This window comes from Pipra filicauda, unplaced genomic scaffold (genome assembly GCF_003945595.2).
Source record: "Pipra filicauda isolate LSUMZ 115617 unplaced genomic scaffold, ASM394559v2 scaffold288_size945232_pilon, whole genome shotgun sequence".
Classification (NCBI taxonomy): domain Eukaryota; kingdom Metazoa; phylum Chordata; class Aves; order Passeriformes; family Pipridae; genus Pipra; species Pipra filicauda.
The window spans coordinates 459,075-479,351 of NW_024104407.1; the positions used below are offsets into that span (position 1 = coordinate 459,075).

General features: G+C 38.9%; 1 protein-coding gene across 2 annotated transcripts in view; it reads left to right on the forward strand.

The window, feature by feature from the left end:
* Positions 1–3,084: 3,084 nt before the first annotated feature.
* LOC113988582 (dystrophin-like) overlaps positions 3,085–20,277 on the forward strand; it is a 463,871-nt gene continuing 446,678 nt past the window's right edge. The window contains exon 1 of one of the 2 annotated variants that reach the window (XM_039382875.1): positions 3,085–3,603. In XM_039382875.1, coding sequence (XP_039238809.1) covers positions 3,507–3,603 — 97 coding nt within the window. In that variant the 5' untranslated portion in view covers positions 3,085–3,506. The remainder of the gene's footprint in view (positions 3,604–20,277) is intronic. The other variant, XM_039382874.1, reaches the window with a different exon arrangement.

The window sequence follows — 20,277 nt, forward strand, 5'->3', positions numbered from 1 at the left end:
AAAGCAAAAAGAAATGGCAGCAAGAAGAGCTTGTACATGGTGTCTTAGTTATTATTGTAATGTGCACACACCACCACAATCAAACTCAAGCACCCTGAATGCACCAATTAGTCACTCTAGTAGCAGTGAAGCAATTAAACTGAATACACATCTTTGCCATAAGATGTAGATGGAATAGGAAGAGAGTTGTCACACAAATAGACTGGAGTTTCTTTGCCTGCTGAGTTCAGTACTGTAAAAAGCAGAATACCACTTGATGAGTGTTTTTCCACTTGTCATTTATTTCTGCTTTTTCCAGACTGAGGACAGCTCTGTATAAGACAAAAAATTATGTATTTGTGTTATTGTAGATTCTAGGAGCACTACCCATAGGGCTTTCTCTCTAAAGCAATTCATTCCATATGGGTGGGTTACTATAATTATATCTATGCAGATGCTGAATCCACTTACAATATGCAGAAACCATGGCTGTTGTTTTCCCAGAAAACTGCAGAAAAAACTGGAGACCAAAGCCAGCTATTAATCTGGCCTATTAGTATGTGGACAGAATGACTGATACTGGTTTCTCCTCCCAGATTATCCATTCATTTCTGAGCTGTTTTTCTATACAGCTAGTGTACACAGAAGATGCAAAACCTGATATATTGAGTTTCCTTCCCCTCTGAAAAAGTAATTAAAAATATAACTTTTTTTTCCAAGACAAAAATGGCTACTTCCCATAGACCTGATCTGAATGGGAATATGTGGCTAAACTACGTTGCACCTACTGTATGCTGTGTTGCAAGGCTATAATACTGAATGTTAAACCACAGTGGATCCTCCCTGTATGGCCGTGCTTATTTCTCTGGAAATATCTTTCATAATTCCCTCTCTGTTTTCCTCCCCGTTTGGTTGTTTCTCCCCTTTTTTACTTATGTCTGAGGTATTCTGGGTGGGATAGGATCCTACTAAAGCATATTTATGCCATACTAGATGCCCCCATTCTCTTTTCATTATTATTTGTCTCACTAGCATGTGAAATGTTTTTCTGGATATTTCCATCTATAATCTTGCACAGCTCAGGATTCAGAGAATTAGAAATTAAGCCCATGTTGAGTTTCTGGGTACTTTAGGTCTTCCCTGCAACTACAGACTATATGAGCTATGAGCTCAAACTCATCTTTTGTGAAATACCGCGTAAATTCCTTGTTGCTGTGTCTATGGTTTTAAAGTCGTAATGCAGATAGAAGTGTGAAATATTAAGCATATCTTTTTATGTACTTGGAATTGATGGCGACTTCAAAGTCAGTCCTCATTTATTGCCTGGTTTGTTTCACTTCAGAAATGGCTTGAACTGTGAACAAAAAAGGAGCCGACAGTATTTTCAAACAGGCGCTTTAGAGTTGTGCACTTTGCCACTATATGGTAGGACTGTCTCTGTTGCCTTGAATGCAAAATTGGCTTGTTGATACGTGCTCCTACAGACAGAGGAACAGATGTAGTAATTCTATTTTATTTACATGAAATCTCTAAAAAGGCGTTTTCTGGCAGCATGCTAGGAATAAATACAGTATCAAATATAAACCGCGCCGTGCCATGTTAGCTCATTCAGGTGTCAGCTGTGCCATTTCAATGTGAGTGAGAGCAGGGAGTTGGATCTCTCCCAGCAGGGTTGGAAGCTCTCTCATACTCAGCAACCCTGGCACCAGCCTGTCCCTCTGCCCAGGGACCCTGTCTGTAGCCCCCAGGTTGGGGCTCTGCAGAGGGCAAACAGGGACGTGCCCGTCAGTCCACCCACTGATAAACCCCTGTGGGAGGCCTAGAGGAAGATATCAGATGTCCTGATTCTTTATTTCTATTTTTTTTCCAAAATAGGAAACTCTCTTACCTTTTTTCCTGGTTTGGTTTATTTGTTTGGTTGTTTCTTTGTTGGTTTGTTTGGGATTTTTTTGTTTCACTCTGCCCACCCTCCCCTCCCCCTTTACTTTCTGTGACTCAGAGCTCCCATGAGCTCGTGTTTGCAGGTTTATTGTTCATAGCCAAGAGCTTCAGGAACTTAACTGAAATTAGGAAATTATGGGGGAGGAAGGGACCATCGGGGTGGGGGAGATTGCAAACCACAGAGAAGTTCATTATCTGAGTAAAGAAGTGAGGCTTAAGTAAAACCCTGTGAGCCTTTTGAGCTGGGAGTATGAGAACTGGTGACTGATGCTAAACTGGCTAACTGCCACAAAGAAAAGCTTTTTCTGGGGGACTCTGCCCTTTTCCCCCTTCCTCTGTCCTTTGCCATTGTGCAAAGGCTGAGGAAGGAGGTATTACTCCAGGGACAGTCCTTGCTCTCCCTCACCATCTTAACTTAACTCACCTCCCCTAACTATCCAGTTTTAGCCAGGCAGCTGCCTCTGTTAAATTGTCCCTTTTTTCTCTCTCAGGTATTCAAACTTTGCAGTGTGGGGTTGGGGATATTTATTCAGCTTATGAGCAAGCAGACGTATTAGAGATGAAATGCCTTGACTCTGAACTGCAGGCAGAAGGGGTGGGAGGAGACGCAGCTAATTTAACTTGGAGGATGATTGATGTGTATATGTCAATTTCTATTAATACTCTTTTGAAATCACTGACGCAAGCCTGTTTTTCCCCCACTCAACAGAAAATATAAATAGAAAGACAACAAAACAACCCTATCCCTTTAATTCACAATACTCAAAAGCAGTTAGGCAAACTCTGTCATTCGAGAGTGTCCTCCACAGGCTGGCAAAACGCAGCTTATGGGGGTGTTCTTACCACTTTAAGAATATCAAGATGCTCTAACGGAGCTATCCACTTACTGTTAAAATGTATAAAGCACAAAAAGCAAGTATCACCTACAAATAGGCTTAGATAAATTGCTTAAAAATGTGCAGTTCCCTCATTAGACAGCCATTCATTGCATGAAAAGAAGTAAATGTATTTGTAGAGGTGTAGCTATAAAAGGCATGTTCAAAATGAAACAGAGTTGAGAGCCTGAACGCACAGCACTGTTATTCAGAAGTAGCTTTCGAGCAGAGAGTTTCAACGGGAAGGTGCTGTTTGGTTGGACAGAAATCAGCAAACGTTTAGCTGGAGCGTGCATAATTCAAGCGTGCATGAAGAGCTGTGCTTTCTGAGGAGACAAAATGCAAGAATAAAAGAAAAAAATCTTCAAACATTCACATCAGCCTTAGAGGACAATACAAGCAGCAGGATTTGAAAGAGATTTGCAGATGCACTCTCTTTAGGCAGGGAGAATTCTCATTAAATGCAAGATGCTTCTGTGGCTTGTGGGCTTGCACGGAGGTAGAGGTTTGCAAGACTGACGTATCAGATAAAGTCAGAGTGGTTACCACACCGACGGTGTAGCAGCTGCATAATAAATGATGGAGAGAATCATGTTAGGCATGCCCACCTAACCTAACTTGAATCATGCGAAAGGGGAGCTGCTGGAATTCAAATAGACTTTCTGGTTCCCAGCAGTCGGCAGTAATAGAATGCTTTCAGGAAGATGACAGATGCAGGGGAAAGATGCTGTTTTGCACTATCTTGATTTGTTACGGCAGCCAACTTATTGGCATGATGGAGTGACAAGAAAAGCAGCTGGCATGGAAGGTAGGATTATCAAAGCTATTGCATCATTATGAATGTAATTAGAAACTGACCATGACAAAGCATATGCTAGAATGAGCTGTCGCCGATGGCAGGGGATTTGTTGCTGAGATCTTGAAACTCTGAAAACAACATTCCTCGTGCAAAATGGATTTTGCAGTTTCATTTATGCTTGTGTTACTCTTTCTTTGCTGCTCGCCTCCAAGCTCGGGAAATTGCTTGCTTGAAAGAGAGTGTCGTGCTAGGATGAGACTGAAGAATAAAGTCTTTTCTAAGTCTGTGAAGCCTCAGGTAGATAGGAACAAACAAATGTGAAACAAGACTAGGAAAAGCTCTCTCGGATTCACTAGCAAGCTCTGACCTATAGGTATATTGAGGAATCCCAAGGATATGAAGGTGCATGTACTGAATGTTTTGGTATAACGAAAAGATATTATTGCAGGTCCCTGCTTTACAGTTAGTTTTTATGACAGGTTTTATTCCCCATCAGTTTTTAGCTCTTGACATTTATCCGGTTGTTCAGTATTATATAAAGAAAATACATCAATATCTCCTGCAGGGTTTCTCAACAACTTCAGCATCTGTTTCAGCTATTGAACTGTATTCACGTTTTGCCAACTTGATGCCTACCCAGCTGGTCTATCATTTCTCGCTTGATTACTGTTCTTAATTTCTCTGTATCAGCTTGTTTCAGACAGGATTTTGAAAGCTGTTAATGAGAAATGACAGTAACTGCTAAACTGTTGAGAACTGGAGTATTCTCTTATTTTTGAAACATCAGAGAGCATTTTTGTGTGCATTTTATTAAATTCATGTTATGTGTTGTACTGTGAGGTTTTCATATAATAATTAAATTTAGCTGTGAATACTTTGAACTAGATGGGTCACAAGCATAACTTTCAACTGACTATTTTGAGAGAGTTTGAGAAAATGTACAGGTGTTTGCTTTGGTGTAGGTATTGTCTTAATATTTGTTCCTTCCTCCTGTCCACCTCTCCCCCCACAACATATATACCCTCTCTCAGTCACAGTGAACAGTCATTAAGTGTATACTGTACATATTGAAATATATTTTATCACCACTAGGGTGAAACTGCTAAGCAGCTCTGAACAGGTGATTTGAACAGGTTTAAAACAGACGTCAGCTCTATCAGAGTGGATCACCCTCGATGTAAGAAGTATTGCTTTCTAAATGTAAGGCATTCTCTTTCCTTCCTATTTGCAGGTTTAACAACCTCTCAAACACTGCTCGATAGCTCACAGGTGATGATTATGTTAAATTATTTGGATTATTTGGCTTTACAAAATTATTTATTTTATGTAAACTTTATTCTTCATTAGGTCTATATTTTTTTCCAAGGAGATGATCAAGAAATCTCTTGTCACACTGGGTATTCACTTTTCTGAATTTATCTTAAATTACTTTGTTGGCTGTACTCTATGTTGTCTTGTCAAAAGGGAATCAGGCTATTAAACACTAAATGTTGCTGAGTGAAGCTGTTACAGTTTTAGAAAGATAGATGTTTCTAGATACGCAGCAGTGAACCAGCCTTTAGAAAGTTTGAAGGTAAGGATCAGTAAAACTGATATACTGTTTGCTAGTTTGAACATTTCCCTGCTTTGATCATCTCTGTGAGGCATTTTAAATTATTTTGTAACTGCCAGAAAGGGAGATGTACTTACTAATGGAGAGGATCACTGTGGGGTATGTATAGCCAAAGATAGTTCTATAGTTTTGATGACAATAAAAAAAATATTATTCCATTTCATGGAAGTTCAGTTAAATTTAACAATAATTTGTTGTTGTTGATCAATGAAACCATAGAGAGAATAACCCTTATAAGCAGCTTAAGTGCCATTCTCCTTTTCAGGGTAGTAGTAAAACTGTTTTATATTGCATATATGATATTTATACTCCTGAAGCTGCTAGTCTCTTTTCTCAAGAGTGCTTGCTGGAAATCATCATACAGTAGTTACTTAAAATGGCCTTTTCCCCATGATGCCAGAAATTGTAACTGCATGCTGTCTGTGGTCGTCATCCAACTGACAAGTGATTTTATAGTTTGTTTCTGGTTTATCTCTAGTATTTGGTTTTAGCTTTCTCTTTCGCTGATGAAGTAAGACGACACTAGGTGGAGCTAGCTGTTGATTATAAATAGAGCCACAGTAATACAGGCCTGTCTAATGAGCAAGCCCCTGTCTATAACGATTATTAATAAAAATAACAATTTTAAATGTTAAGAATTGAGTTGAAACTTAGCCATGAGAGTCTAGATCTGGTGAGACTAGAGGAAACCATTTCTTCATTTCCCTTTCCTTTTATTATCTTAAAAGCTTGTAGTCAAATATGAAAAATAATAATAAGGAAAAAACTTTTACATTCAATAAAGAGGTCTGGGAAGAAAAAGAATGGAAATAGAAAAAGAAAAGAGAAGCAGCAATAAGAGGCAGTAGATGTTTCCACTGTAGATACATGCAGATATCCAGTTGTGTATGTACATCTTTAGTCTGATGCACATAGATTTTCTCTCGTCCTTACATTTAAATCCTCTTTCCATTCTGTCTTCCTGAGGTAATTTATAGAGCTGACATCTTTCACTTTATATTTAGATATGGGACCGATGTTTTTCAAACCTCTTCTTGGGAGGGTGATCTGAAAGGTGTGCAAGGGCACAGAAAGTTGTCACTCACATGTTGGCCAGAGATAATTAAGAAAAATGTGAAAGGATATTTACTGACTGAGATGGGATCTGATTGTATGTGCTCCTTCACATGATTCCAGTTATTAATCCTAGTCAAGGATAAGAAATCTGTAGTCCTAGGCAGTGTGACAACATATGAAAAATACGCTCAGTTCCACACAGATTTACTGATATGTACCTTAGATATGGTGCATATATTAATGCAGCAATGAAAAGACAGAAATCAGGATATATGCTGATACTTAGGTACAGGAACTGAAGAGTAAAAAACAGGGAATAAATAAGAAATATGTGATGAGTACAAGGTAAGGGACAGGCAAACACAGAGATTAAGGATATGGGCTTGGGGCAGACTGGCAGAACAATTCCCATCAACCTCTGTTGATTGAAGCACCTGCAAGTTCAATCAGTGTCTTGTTCTTATAGCAGTAAAAGGGAATTAGGGTAGGGAGATACTCAAGTCAGTGATAAAAACTTGCACAAGAGGGAAATGACAGCAGCCTGATGCTCCAGGAGTAACAAAATCTAGAAGCCTGCAGACTGACCTTTTTGAATGTTAGAAACTTAAAATTTTAGTACTGACATGGTTAGAATGGTCCTGTTCTACACAAAACCAAATTGTGTATGGACACAATGGAGGAGTCTTGCAGGAAAGCAGTGCTGCATTGTCAACCTTAAAAGACCTTTTTGATTATGAGATCAATAGCACAAGCATGAGAGGTGATCAGCTATGGTGGAGACAAAGTTTATTAGTTTTACAAATCATTTAATATTTTACTGAGGCTAGGCCATGATTAATTGTTAATATTTTTTATTTTAATGGATAATCTCAACCAGAAACCAGGCTTTTCAAATATGTTATGGTGTCAGTACTTCCATATCTGCTTCTATACAGTTTTGTCAACCAGCACCCCAAGGCTCCTGCTTTAAATGACCTCATCCTGCTGTGTCCTGAATGTTCCTTCTGACAACAGCAAGATGTCTGTAGTGTGGCAGCTCTTGCCTTTCTGATGCTAGTCACCTGCTGCTTCACTCAGTTTGTGGTTCCTCCTGAACAAGATCAAAATTATAGTTGAGAAATACTCACAGTGTGGGGAAGTGTCTGACAATCTTGGGTAAGGGTCATGAGGAGCTCAGCCAGAAGAAAAAGGAGGTGTACTCCTCCTTCTCTCTATCATTAAAATCCGTCCATTTTAAAATCCACTAGAATGAGGAAGAGGACAGGAGGAGAGAAAACAGCGCATAAGGTGGGAATGAAGGGTCTTCAGGTGTTCCATGAGATGGTCATTTGATGAGTAAATGGTATTCACCTTGAAAAAAAAGCATAAGGAAAGGCACACATGGGAGTCAAGTTATCCAAGGGATATTACTGAGCGTTTGGTTATGTACTGCCAGAAAATTCTACAAAGATATATTACTTATATGCAAAATATGTTAATAAATTAAGTCTATTAGCAAAGAAGAAAATATTTTTGTCCTTCAAAAGCCAGAATTCAAATTCTGTGGGTTATTAATTTATTCTTACTGTGTAACAGAATTAAAATTGCTAAAAATTTGGGGGCATTATATTTGATAATAAATGCTGAAGGATATCCTTTCTCTTCATCCCAGATAGGAGCTGTTGGGTTTTTTTCTCAGAATATTAAACCACTTGTCCCTGAAATCATATTTTAACTTCTATAGGAAATGTTGAGATTTCCAGGAGCTGCTGGTTGTTGCTAAGTACCGTGTTAAATTTCTGTATAATACTCAAAGGAGTAAAGGGCAGGGGAAAGATGATCTATCTGAACTACCCAGACACAACTAGTTGCTGTCTTTTGTTCAGAAAGGCATCTAGAGAAATGTTAGAGAATTTTCTGAAGGCTGGTATTTTCTTGCTTCACCTTCTCACTCTGGAAAAATAAGGCCAGAATATTACTGTGTTTGAATTGGAAATAACAAGAAATCCTTCAGCTTCCTGCTCCACTGAATCTCACAGCCCATCTCCTTGGTGACAACACCAAGCTGAGTGGCGCAGTTGATAAGGCTGAAGGACAGGATGCCTTCCAGAGGGATGTGGACAAGCTCAAGAAGTGGGCTCATGGGAACCTGGTGCGGTCCAGCAAAGCCAAATGTGCCTGGGTCAGCTGTCAATCCAGGCTGGGGGATGAACAGATCAAGAGCAACCCTGCCAAGAGGGCCGTGGGGGTGCTGGTGGATGAGAGGCTGGGCATAACCTGGCAATGTTCACTCACAGCCCAGAAAGCCAATTGTATCCTGGGCCACAATAAAAGCAGCATTGCCAACAGGTTGAGGGAGGTGATTCTCCCCCTTTATTTTGCCCTTGTGACACCCCACTTGGAGTACAGGGTATAGGTCTGGGGCCTCCACACAAAAAAGACATGGGCCTGTTGGAGCAGGTCCAGAGGAGGTCCATGAAGATGATCCAAGGGTTGAAACACCTTTTCTACAAGGACAGGCTGAGAGAGTTGAGATTGTTCAGCCAGGAGAGGAGAAGACACTGGGGAGGCCATATAGAAGCCTTTCAGTACTTAAAGGGGCCTTACAAGAAGGCTGGAGAGAAACATTTGACAAGGCTATGTAAGTGATAGGACAAGAGGGAATGGTTTTAAACTAAAGGAGGGAATGTTTAGATTAAATATAAGAAAGGAGTTTTTTACAGTGAGGGTGGTAAAACACGGGAACAGGTTTTCCAGAAAGGTGGTGGATGTCCCATCCTTGGCAACATTCGAGGTTGAGTTGGACAGGACTCTAAACAACCTGATCTAGTTGAAGATGTGGCAGGGAGGTTAGAATAGATGACCTTAAAAGGTCCCTTCCAACTCAAACTATTCTGTGATTCCTTAAACTGCAAAGTATGGCTGGTCTTGCATCTTCTCTTCTCTCTGTCACTAGTTCCAGAATGTTCAAGAGATTCACTGCAGCACTGAGGTTACGAGTGCAGTACTTGTGAAGTCCTTGCAGAAATGTCCTGAACATGATAGACCAAGTGATAGAATCATGACAGAGGGGGAGCTAAAATGGAGAGGTGAAAGAAGGGAAATCACGACTGTACTAGAAATGGAAGAACGGAAGTAACAATAATTTTGCCTGCATCTTTTTTTTTAAACTTCTTCTTTTTTTCTTTCTTTTTTTTTTCCTTCCACTCTCTTCCCTCCTGCCCATGACTTGCCACAACTGTGGAAAAAAGAAGATCAGAAAAAGTTAAAGCAAAATTTGTACAAAAATGAAGCTACTTGAAACTTGCGTTGTCTTAACCTATATCTGGTTACACCTTCACCTCTTTTTGTGTCCTTCTGATGCTTAGGAATAAAGAGCATGCAGAATTCCTTTTATAGGGTCAACTTCTTTTAGCATTCACTTCTGATCACTTATATTGATCTGTTTCCCTGAAATTTAAAAGCCACACTAAATAAAACCACCCCATGCTGTTTTCTGTAGACTTACTTTTTATGAGCAGCCTGCTATCTTTTTATAGCTATTATGCAGGTCACGTTTACTTTTGCAACAAATAAAGCACAAATACTTGCAAAAAGTTCATAATTTTCTCTTTTTTTTATATAACAAAATTCATTGATGTATTCCCACAGTATGCTCATATTTAACACATCTTTATTTCCTCTTAGTACAAAATACCATTAATAGTGGGAATTCCCCTGTAAGATAGATGTTAATGGTCCCAAATGGTGCTTAACAAATATCCCTGGGTACAAAGACAACTTTTTCAAATGACAAGCTGGAATTTCAATGATTTGTTTAAATGAAGGTTTTTGTCAAAAAACAGGCTTTTCACTTTGCAGTCCCAGGCTGCTTTTCTTTCAGTGTTGGTAAGGCAGCTGATGTCTTCATCAGTGCATCCTTCATCAACCTTACATGTTGTCTTCAGTAATTATTGCAGGCCCTTAATTGTAACTGGATCAGGTTTGGTAACAAGGCAGAAAAGTAAAGGTGTTAAACAACTGCATGTGTATGGAAAATGTTATATCTATATTTTTCTGAGCCATAATGGGAAGAATCTTTTAAGATGGATGATTTGGTGAAATAGTTTTGGTGCCATTGAAATATTTAGTGAGTGAAGTTTGATGTTAAGGTAATTAAGAAATTTAGGATGTTTATGGTTCAATGTCTGTGATGACTCTCAAACTAATAGTAAAATTACTGACTTCTCATTTCTTAGTGGCCTTGTTTTAGACTACTGAAAGGCACAAGGGATTTTTATCTTACGAATGAATTTGGTACTTAGCAAAAACAGCAAAATGAATTGCTAGTCCAGTTGATTCTGTAATTAAATCTTTGTATGCATGTGTCTCTTCAGATACTTCTGCAGAAGCCAAGAAGAAAAAGTATGTTACAGATTTTGGTAAATCCCACTAACTAATTATATTTATTCCCAGGTTGTGTTACTTTTTAAAACTTCAGAAATAATGAGGATTAGGTTAGCAATTAGTTATGCAATCTGAACAAAGATCAAACAACTACTAAGACAGTTTAGGGTTATGAGGAGATTCTCAGGCTACTAATTTAATGATGTAATGAGGAGGCAGGAATTCAAAATTCTTGACATACCTGGGATCCATATGCAAAGTAAAACCAGCACCATCATATGCCCTCAGAATGTGCAAGGTCAAATATGATTTGCTTCATTTACAGAACCTAGTCTTCTGTTAAGTACTTTTTACAAGTTAAAAATGCTTTAAGCAGTAATACCTCATTGTCTGTCATAATATCTAATCCTACACTTTTCTTACAGGTACTGTTTGTTAAACTATGTGAGCCTAAATGTGACTTTGAATCATCAGCATTAGCCAGTTGATAGTGCAGATAATAAAGGTCCTGTAACTGGAGGGAAATGGTGTGCTGCTGAAGAGTACCAATTACAGTTATTCCTCTGGCAATAAGCAAATGAATTTTTCCTTAACGAGTCCTTAGTGAAACTGGTATTTAGTATGAGATTCTGTGTGACCTGGCTGACCCATCAAATAAACAGCAGCCCAAGCAGCTCTGTCGGGCTACATGTATCTCGCAGTTCTATAAATCTGCCTAAGCCTAGGGAGCAGAACACTTATTAATTTTTTATTATTTAATGTGAACGCTTTATTATTTATTTTGTGATATCAGTGTATGTAGCAAGTGATAAAGCGTAGAGAAAGGGGACTTCTTTGCTCTAGGGAACAATATGTAATCAATGTGAAAGGTCTGCTTTGTATCCTGAAAACCAGTCACAGAATGATGGCTGTAAGCCTTGGCCAGCTGTGAAGCTATTATATACCCCAAGCAGAAATGGAATTGCATTTTGTGACCTTCTTGTTACTGAGACACAACTTGAGGATTTTACACTGAATGATAATTGTATTGCACAGGGACAAACCACCCATTGATGATTCTGAGACACCATGGAAGCAGAAGCACAGAGGTACCGTATTAGTTGTTGCACTTCGTGTGTGAGCCAGAGATAGGCATGTTATTGGGAATCCTCCACAGCCTGTACATCAATAGAAACACTGAAACTGAGAGTGAGAAGATGCATCCACATTGAAAGACAGAAAATATGAGCTAGTCAATTAGATGTGGGAAACGCAGAGGTGTCAGTTCAGAGGACTAACTTATTCTGCTGTTGTTTCATGTAACTTGTTGGTATCTACCAGGTCAATAATAGAGAGAATAGATTTTGCCTGAGCAAACAACCATCTCAAAACAGTTGTAAGCATTATTATAATTCAGAAGAGAAAACCCAAGGTATGTGGTTTGTGTTGCAGAGTAGTTTTCTGGAGTTGTAGAAATATGAGAAAACACAATGAAACCATTGAGGAGAGGTGTATCAATGCTGAAATTGTCAGTTTTATTTCTTTCTCTGGGATTTTATTAGATCCCAGTTGCCTCAAGTTAGTTTAAAGGAAAAATAAATCCATATTAATAGTGCTCGACAGAGCTGCATTGACAAGATGGGAAAAGAAAGTCTGTGTGCCCCCAGCATAAGTATGGGACTGGGAAGCATTAGGCTCACCCACATCAGCACTCTCCCGGATGCAGAGGCAGAGAGAGAACAACGGAGAGACGTTTTGAGGGTGCTGATGCCTCTTTTCTAAAGGGCTGTATTTGGTATAGGTGGTGAGGTTGATGGACTCCAGAGGAAGGGCTGTGGACTTCATGAGAAAAGGCCAGGGGCTGTCCTCTGGGTGATACATCTGATTCCAGCCAGCTCCAGTGGATCCACTGCAGGGCACAGCCGAGTCCCACAGCCCGGATGGTGGTGCCTCAGGAAAAGCCTGTTTAAGAAAGGAAGAAACACTGCCCTACAGCAACTGAGGGGAAAACGCTCTGAAACACCAAGGTCAGAGAAGGAGGGGAGGAGGTGCTCCAGGTACTGGAGCAGAGATTCCTCTTCAGCCCTTGGAGCAGACCATGCTGGAGCAGTCCATGTAGGACACCATGTCAGAGCACGTGGATGTGCCCTAAAGTAAGTTGCAGCCTGTGAAGAGCCTACACAGGAGTGGATAGTTCCTGAAGAGCTGCAACCTATGGGAGGACCCAAGTTGGATCAGGGGAAAAGTGTGAAGAAGATGGAGCAGCAGAGAGGAGTTGTTATGGACTGAGCACAGTCCCCATTGACCAACGCCCTGTGTCCCACATAGTGAGAATGATGGGGAAGGAGTTGGGAGTGAAGTAAAGCCTGGGGAAAGAAGGGACATGGGGAGCAGGCAATTTCAATCATTTTGTCTTTTTTTTTTTTTCTGTCCAAATCTACATTAATTTGCAATAATTTAAATAAATTTTCCCCAAGTTCACTCTGTCTTGTCCATGACAGTAACTGTTAAGTCATCTCTCTGTCTTTATCTTAACACAAGAATTTGCATCCTATTTTCTCCTCCTGTTCTGCTATGGCTGGGTGGGTGTCTGGCTGCTGGCCAAGGTCGACCTACCACAGTGAGATCAGACAGGATTATTCCAGCTGATCTTTCCAAATTGACAGGACATAATGACTCATGTTTGGTCATTTTAAGGGATAACGAATATTAGAATGGATGGGTGTGAAACACAGCTGATATTTGGTAAAACAAGAAAGTATGTAAAATTAAACCTCCCTCTGTTTGAAGCAATGAGTCATTATAGAGATATTTATCCTGGACTTGCCCTAAAAAGGCAGATTAAAATATGCAAAAGGCAGTATTAGTAGTTTAAAGCTGCTGTCAGTTGTGCACACCTGAGATAAGATTAAGAGCATGAGGAATTATATTTGAGCAACATCACGAGTGCCTTGCTTTGCTAATGTTTTTGTGTACTAGAGAGGGATTGTATGTATCAGAATTTTTCCTTGGCTGTCCTCATAATACATGATCAAAACTTGAGTTTAACCAATTCCAAAAATGTTTCTTTGCTTTTAACTACTTAAAAAAGAAAGAGATATGGTGCTGTGCTTGTGACAGGCTACTCATTCAAAAGAGTTAAAAAAAAAAAGAGAAAGTTTTATTAAAAAGATATGCCATAAAAATAATGACAAAAAACATAGGTTATGTCCTTAAAAAATGCTACTCAAATGGGTGTCTGTGGCATTTCACAACACATTGCTTGTACAGATGTTATCTGTTCATAGTGGAGTTTGGAGGGGAAAAAGAGAAGCTATTACAGCATTTGAGTTGTTTCATCATTCTGAGATAATCAGTGAAGGAAAAATAGTTTGTGTCTTCAAGTTGAGAAAGTGTCAAGAACTGTCATATTGGGCTGAAATCAGATTGGGGAAGAGCAAGTTGTCATTTCTGGGATGTTGGAAGCTGTCTGAAGTAACAGACTGTATTCTGGAGGTTGGATTCCTCTTCTGCCATTGCTAACATAATCTAAGTTTGAACCAATGCACTTGTTCAGTAAAAGTGTTGTCTGTAAAAGGAAGGTTGTAAGCTTGAAGAGTGAGTGGAGGTGAGATGGAGTCTGCTCAAAGGTATGTTATGTTAGGAGCCACTTTGGAGCACCCAACTGGAGTCTTGTGTCAATGACATCTCAAGACAAACTCGTTTAAACTTGAAAAGAAAATGAAAGATTTACAGGGGGCATTGCCTCAGCACCATCTTATTCATTATTGATTTCAAGCCTGTGACTTGGAATTAAAAAGCTTTGTTTCCCACTATTGGCCATCTAAGCTTCAGACATTGGCAAACTAACAGCACCAGTCTCCTTTCTGTGTGGAAAACTGCTGGAGTTCCAAGATTTCACTGAAAAATAGGAAAAGCCTCATTTTAATCATTGGAGTTGTAGACCTTCAAAAGGAAGTCTTAACAGAAATGTAGAAGAGTTGGGAAATGTAAGGAGCCACAAATCTTTTGGTGGGAGCAAGGCAGTTTTTGTTATTTATTTTTATTTATTTGTTGGTCTTTGGACTGTAGAGCAAGTCACTAGGGGTTTTGGTCCACTTCTTGTCAAAATTTGTGAGGGGGTTGTCATTTCTGGCTTCTTTATGCATGAGTTAAAGAACAGGGTTAGACATCAAGCTGAATGTTAGGGTTGAGTGGAGACACTCATGGAAATCTGCCTTTTCTTGGATATCTGTCCTATCTTCAGTAAAATGGAGTTGGGAAGTTGGATGTAGCAAACTGGTTAGGTAGGACAGGGTTCATGTCTTCATCTGTTGCTTCTGGAGGTCAGTCAAAGCATATTTATGGAAGCCTGGCAGTACTTTCTCTCCTTGTAACCAAAAAAATGAAATTACCCCAACCCATTACTGGAATAAAATGTTCATCTTCATTGCAGATGCATTTTTAGATTAGATTTGTGATGTTTCTTTCCACATTCTGGCATGTTGCTTTGCACCTGTAAGTAATTTGTCTTGCTAATAGTACTTGCAAGTAGTCTGGAATAGTCCAAATCCTTGTAGTAAGTAATGATCTCCATTGTTCAAGAACAATGTGAAAGATTTGTAGTGAATTATTACAAAACTTAAAAATTCAATAAGAGAAAGCTCATCTATACTTGAATCAGGATTAATTTCATTAATTACATTCTCACATTATTGTAGCTTCCTAAACTTTGACTTGTTCTTTCAGATTTTTTGATACTGTATTCCTACCAGGTTGTGGTATTGAACACTTTGATTGCTAATATTGATACTACTACTATTTCAAGAGTAGAGTAGGGCTTTAAAGACCTTCTTGGTTAAGCCAGAACAGGTCTGAAGCAGTGAGATATTTTTTTTCCTGGCAGAAGAAGCAAGGGTGGAGTAGACACACCTAAAAATAAAAAGGTTTTATTTCTTTTTGTAATCAGTAGTTGAAAAACAACGAGTCCCTTAAGAGTAGAGAGGGAGAGAAAAGTTACTTGAGTCTAAATAACACATCAAAGAACACTTTCTTGTGTATTTTTAGAAAATGTCTGTTTTTCTCCATGCATTTCAAGTGATTCACAGAATGGTGCTCCATGGTGCGTGCGTTCAGCTCAGAGAAAAAAAATGAAGATTTGAGCCCTCAAAGATTTGCTCCTTTGTAATCCTATTTACAGTCATTTAAGATCAGGTCTGAAGTTTAATATTAAAGGAAATGTTGTTAACCCTGGAAAGTAAACAGCATGAGAGTAATTGAGCTTTTCCCCCTCCGGAGAGTGGATAAGAAGAGAGAGAAAAACCTTGCATAAAATAATTAAGAGAACTAATTGTTTCCTTTTTACCTACTCAAGTATTTTATTCTGTGTTTCTGAACACTGAGCATTACATGTCCTCCAGGGGAACAGTCCTCAGAATTCAGGTTTTATAGTGTTGGGAAACACTGCATGATTATATGTGGGGAGTTGAACAAAGAATATTGATGGGAAGCCATTCCTAGACAGGGAGATGCTGCACCACACTGAAACACGTGCATATGATTGCTGAAAATGTTACAGAGCACTATATACAGAGCACTATATGAAGCAGCCTTGCCTCTCGTGCTCAGAGTCTGAAGGTCACAAGGTACATCACTGGAAGACTGTGCTCTCTGCTCAGGTCTGTTTGGGAGCATAGAGATTGGGGTTTACAGGGGAAGAGTCCCCATCCCAAATTTCATCCCGAGTTGTAACCTTGCTTGGCTGTAACCTAACAGTGTTAGAACTATTAAGTTCACTTCCTAGATCCTCTGTCTCAAAGATTTATAGACATGACTGGTGGAATACTTGGCTTTTTCCAGTGAATTAATGTTATAATGAGTATGATAGGACAAGTAGGCTTCTTCCTTTATCAGGTCTCCAGAAATACAAGAAAAAGAATATATCCAGGGAAACTGAAAAGCAGTTCCTAGAGAAAGGAGAACCATTCTTAACCTTAGGAACACTTTCTTTCTAGGGCTTGTTTAACATAGTTATTTAATGGTCCCATGGTCTTTATAAAATTATTAAATTAAATCAGTTTTCTTTATTTTGGTACAATTATGTTTTAATTTTATTAATCATTGCTTAACATTTTTTAAAGTAATGTATTTCTTTTGTTCTTGTCTTTCTTGTTATTTTCACCTATTTTTAATTTTTAATATTTACAATTTGCTACATCTTCCATGCACTTTGATTCCTTTTTTTATTTGTTTTAAGCATTGTATTTTATGATGCCTGTAGGTAATATTCAAGATTGAAGGTGCCAGTAGTTAATAATTACATTAAATTTAATGCATATCATTCTCCAGAGATGTAAAAGAAATTGTTTGGCAGTTGAAGCTCTCAGGTAAAAACTAAAGTGACATACATATTTCATGCATCACATCAACCTGTTTTGCATGCCACTATCATCCTGCCTGAAGTTGTGCAAGATCAGATTCAAACCATGCAAAACAAACAGGACAGGTATGTTGCTGCCACTTTGAACTGTGTGTATCACATTGACTCTTCTGTCAGTTATGCTTAAACTGAAAAATAACCAGTGTATGTGGTCTTGGTCACCTCCCAGCCTTACTCAATAGCTGTGGTCGTGTTTAACAGTATGTAAAATTGACCAGTCTCTACAGCCCACCCACTTTGTTATTAATATAATTGTTGAAAATCAATCATTCCTTAGATCTTGGATTTATTTCAGGTTTGTGTAATTTCTATTGCATACTGAACCACCTTCTCCTGCTCATCAGCCCTTGCCACAGTTGCTGGAAACCTGGCTAGAATTACCCCTCCAAGAGGACCCTCTCTAGCAAAGACAGCTCTCTCTAGCTTAGCATATTCTTTGGCTCTCCATTATTTTGAGCTTTCTTGCATGTTGTCACATATAGAAGTAGTAATTTTATTATGAATTCTCAAGTTACAAAGAGCAGTTTTTAAAAAGAGAAAGAAGGTTTCCTTGGATTTATATTCTCTAAGACTTAGTGGGTTTTTTTCCCCTACATTTTGCATATTGTCACTTCTGCAGCAGAAGCAAAAAGTGACTTTATCCACTTCACCTGTGATACTCTTTTAAGTACATTTTGATTTTCCAGTGATGTGGCCCCAGAAATCTGCAAGTTAGACTATCTCAATCTCCTCCTAGGATCATGGATTTACAGCCTCCAATTTATTCTCCTCATGTGAAGCTCTGTGAAGCTTGTCTAAACTTACTAGAAGAGTAGAAATTTCTCTGTTATAGAATCATAGAATGCTTTGGGTTGGAAGGGACCTTGAAGATCATCTAGTTCCAGCTGTCCTACTATGGACAAAGACACCTTCCACTAGATCAGGTTGTTCAAAGCCCAATATAACATGGCCTTAAACACTTCCAGGGATGTGTAGACTTTTATGGAAATTTTGGGAATATGGGGAAACTGAAATAAAGAAACATTAATATGTACAAAGCTATTATATGTACATGTATTCCCTCTTCTAATGAGACAGTTGTATTTCATATTATGTCAGAATTTCATTCTGAAGGACTCTCGGTGATTTGCAACCATGGGTGAATTTTGAACGTAACGATACAGAGATGGGTAGGAATGTTATAATCCCTTTTCTAGAAATGGAAACAGCACAAGGAAGTTCAATAAGCCAGTGAAGAAAGCCAGAGAAACAGAATTTCTGTCTGGTTTTGTATTTTCTCATGTCCTTCTAGAATATTGAATTAAAAGGGAGAGAGGAAAGATCTGGAAAGTCTGCTGCTTCTCTGCTACTCCATATACCTTTGCTGACCCTGTGAATACAAACTGGCTAGAGCCTTACTAATTTGTTTAACTTTGGCCTGTGCTTGGGTTGCATTAATGTAGCTCATTTCTGCTAAGTTTAGATAAAGCCTCTTGTCTTCACCTTCATTCTTCTAAAGTGATACTGTGAGAGATGCCAAGTTCCTACAAGCTAAAGGCAATCGAAACCTAGGGCTTTCTGCAGTCTGGTTTTTGCTCCAACTTTTGCATCTTCTGAATTAAAGGATATGTTCAACCCTCTAAGTAAAACCTTTCAATCTTTTGTTAGAGCTCCTCACATTATACTCTGAGTTTTGACAAGGAACAGTTTAAGGTTTAGTCTTGATTGGCCTTTCACAAGTACATAGAAGCCTTCAGGGTCCCCAGGCATAGTCGTGTTCTTTCCCTGTTTTCTCTCTCTTCCCAGTTTTTCTGAGACTTGAATTTTGCATGGTTGTTGTCATTGAAAGCAGGGACAGAGGTGCTATTTGTCTTCTCCTACTCAAAACAGCAGGAGAGCAGATGTTAGTAGGAGTGGTGCTAATAATCTGCATAGGCATGGCAGTACGTCTAGCAGGAAAGATCCCTGGCTGACCGTGTTTTCCACTGCTGTAGGGCACAACTACAGTGTGCAGTGAAGAGAGCCATGCCAACTCCAAATGAGCCAAATCTGGAACTAGAAACTCTTTATGGCTGTGTTGCACAGGAGGATGGTGAAGTTGCCAGGCCTGCAGACTCCTGAAACATGCTGCATCTTAAGGATTTTATCATATGATCAAAGGAAATGGGATATGTGTGTGGAATCCCAAGAGAGCACTCTGGAAAATTCATCAAAACTTATGTTTGTGTGTGTGTGTGTGTGTGTGTGTGTGTACCACAGGTTCACAAACAAACAGATACTGCCAAACAACTATATTCATAGTACTCTCTAACCATTTCCTCTAGAATTCTGTAAATGTGGTAGCCTTGTAATGATTTCAAATTAGTTTGAGGGTAAAAAATTAACTGGAAAGCCATTATCACAAGACTAACGATAAACACAATCTCCAATGCAATATACTTCTTGATTTCTGCTGTTGCCTTTAAGTTGAAAGTAAATAAAAGTGACTCTCTTTAAGCCTAGTTTCTCCTCAAATTGACAACATTCACAAATACAGGAACAGAACTGAATGTGTTTATGGCAGTCATGATAATTATGGAACACAAGATTAACCTAGCCAGGAAAGATAAATATCTTGGTACTCGTTGCAGTGATAAAATGGCTTTGGAATGCAGCCTGACAGAGTGGCAGATTAAATTTGATTTTTCTAGCTATACATAGCTCACAACAGGCCTCTGTAATATTTGTTGAGTCTAAATGTCCTGAGAACCTTGTGTTGTCTTTGTAGCATGGGTAGTTATTCTCTTATAATATTTTATGGGAAAAGACTATACTTTTAATGCTGAAAATAGGTAAAAATCTTTTAAAGATGTTGGAAAAGAGAAAGAGACTTGCTTGAGCTGTAGAACACGGTTTTTGTCTTAAGTGTGAATTAGACCTCTCACAAAGGCCGTGTGTTCCACATCTGCCTGTCTAAATAATTGAGTTGCGTTGGTACTGTATAACATGCTCTCCTTTAGAAAAAAAGCACATACAGTTCTTCTAAGGGGGAAGATCAGATTTTTCTGAGCCGTGGTTGACTACCAAAAATACAGGCTGGATGTATATAATTTGTGAAGAAAAATACTGTTATCTTCTCCCTAAATTGTGGGTTAAATAAGATGATATGATGGTGGAGAAGACAGAACAGTTACTAAATAGTTGCTGGTCTGGGTTCTCTGTTTCACCAAAGTATTACTGACAAATATCTGCTCTCAGTTTCCAGTGATGTCCTCTATACATGGAGAGAAGTTTC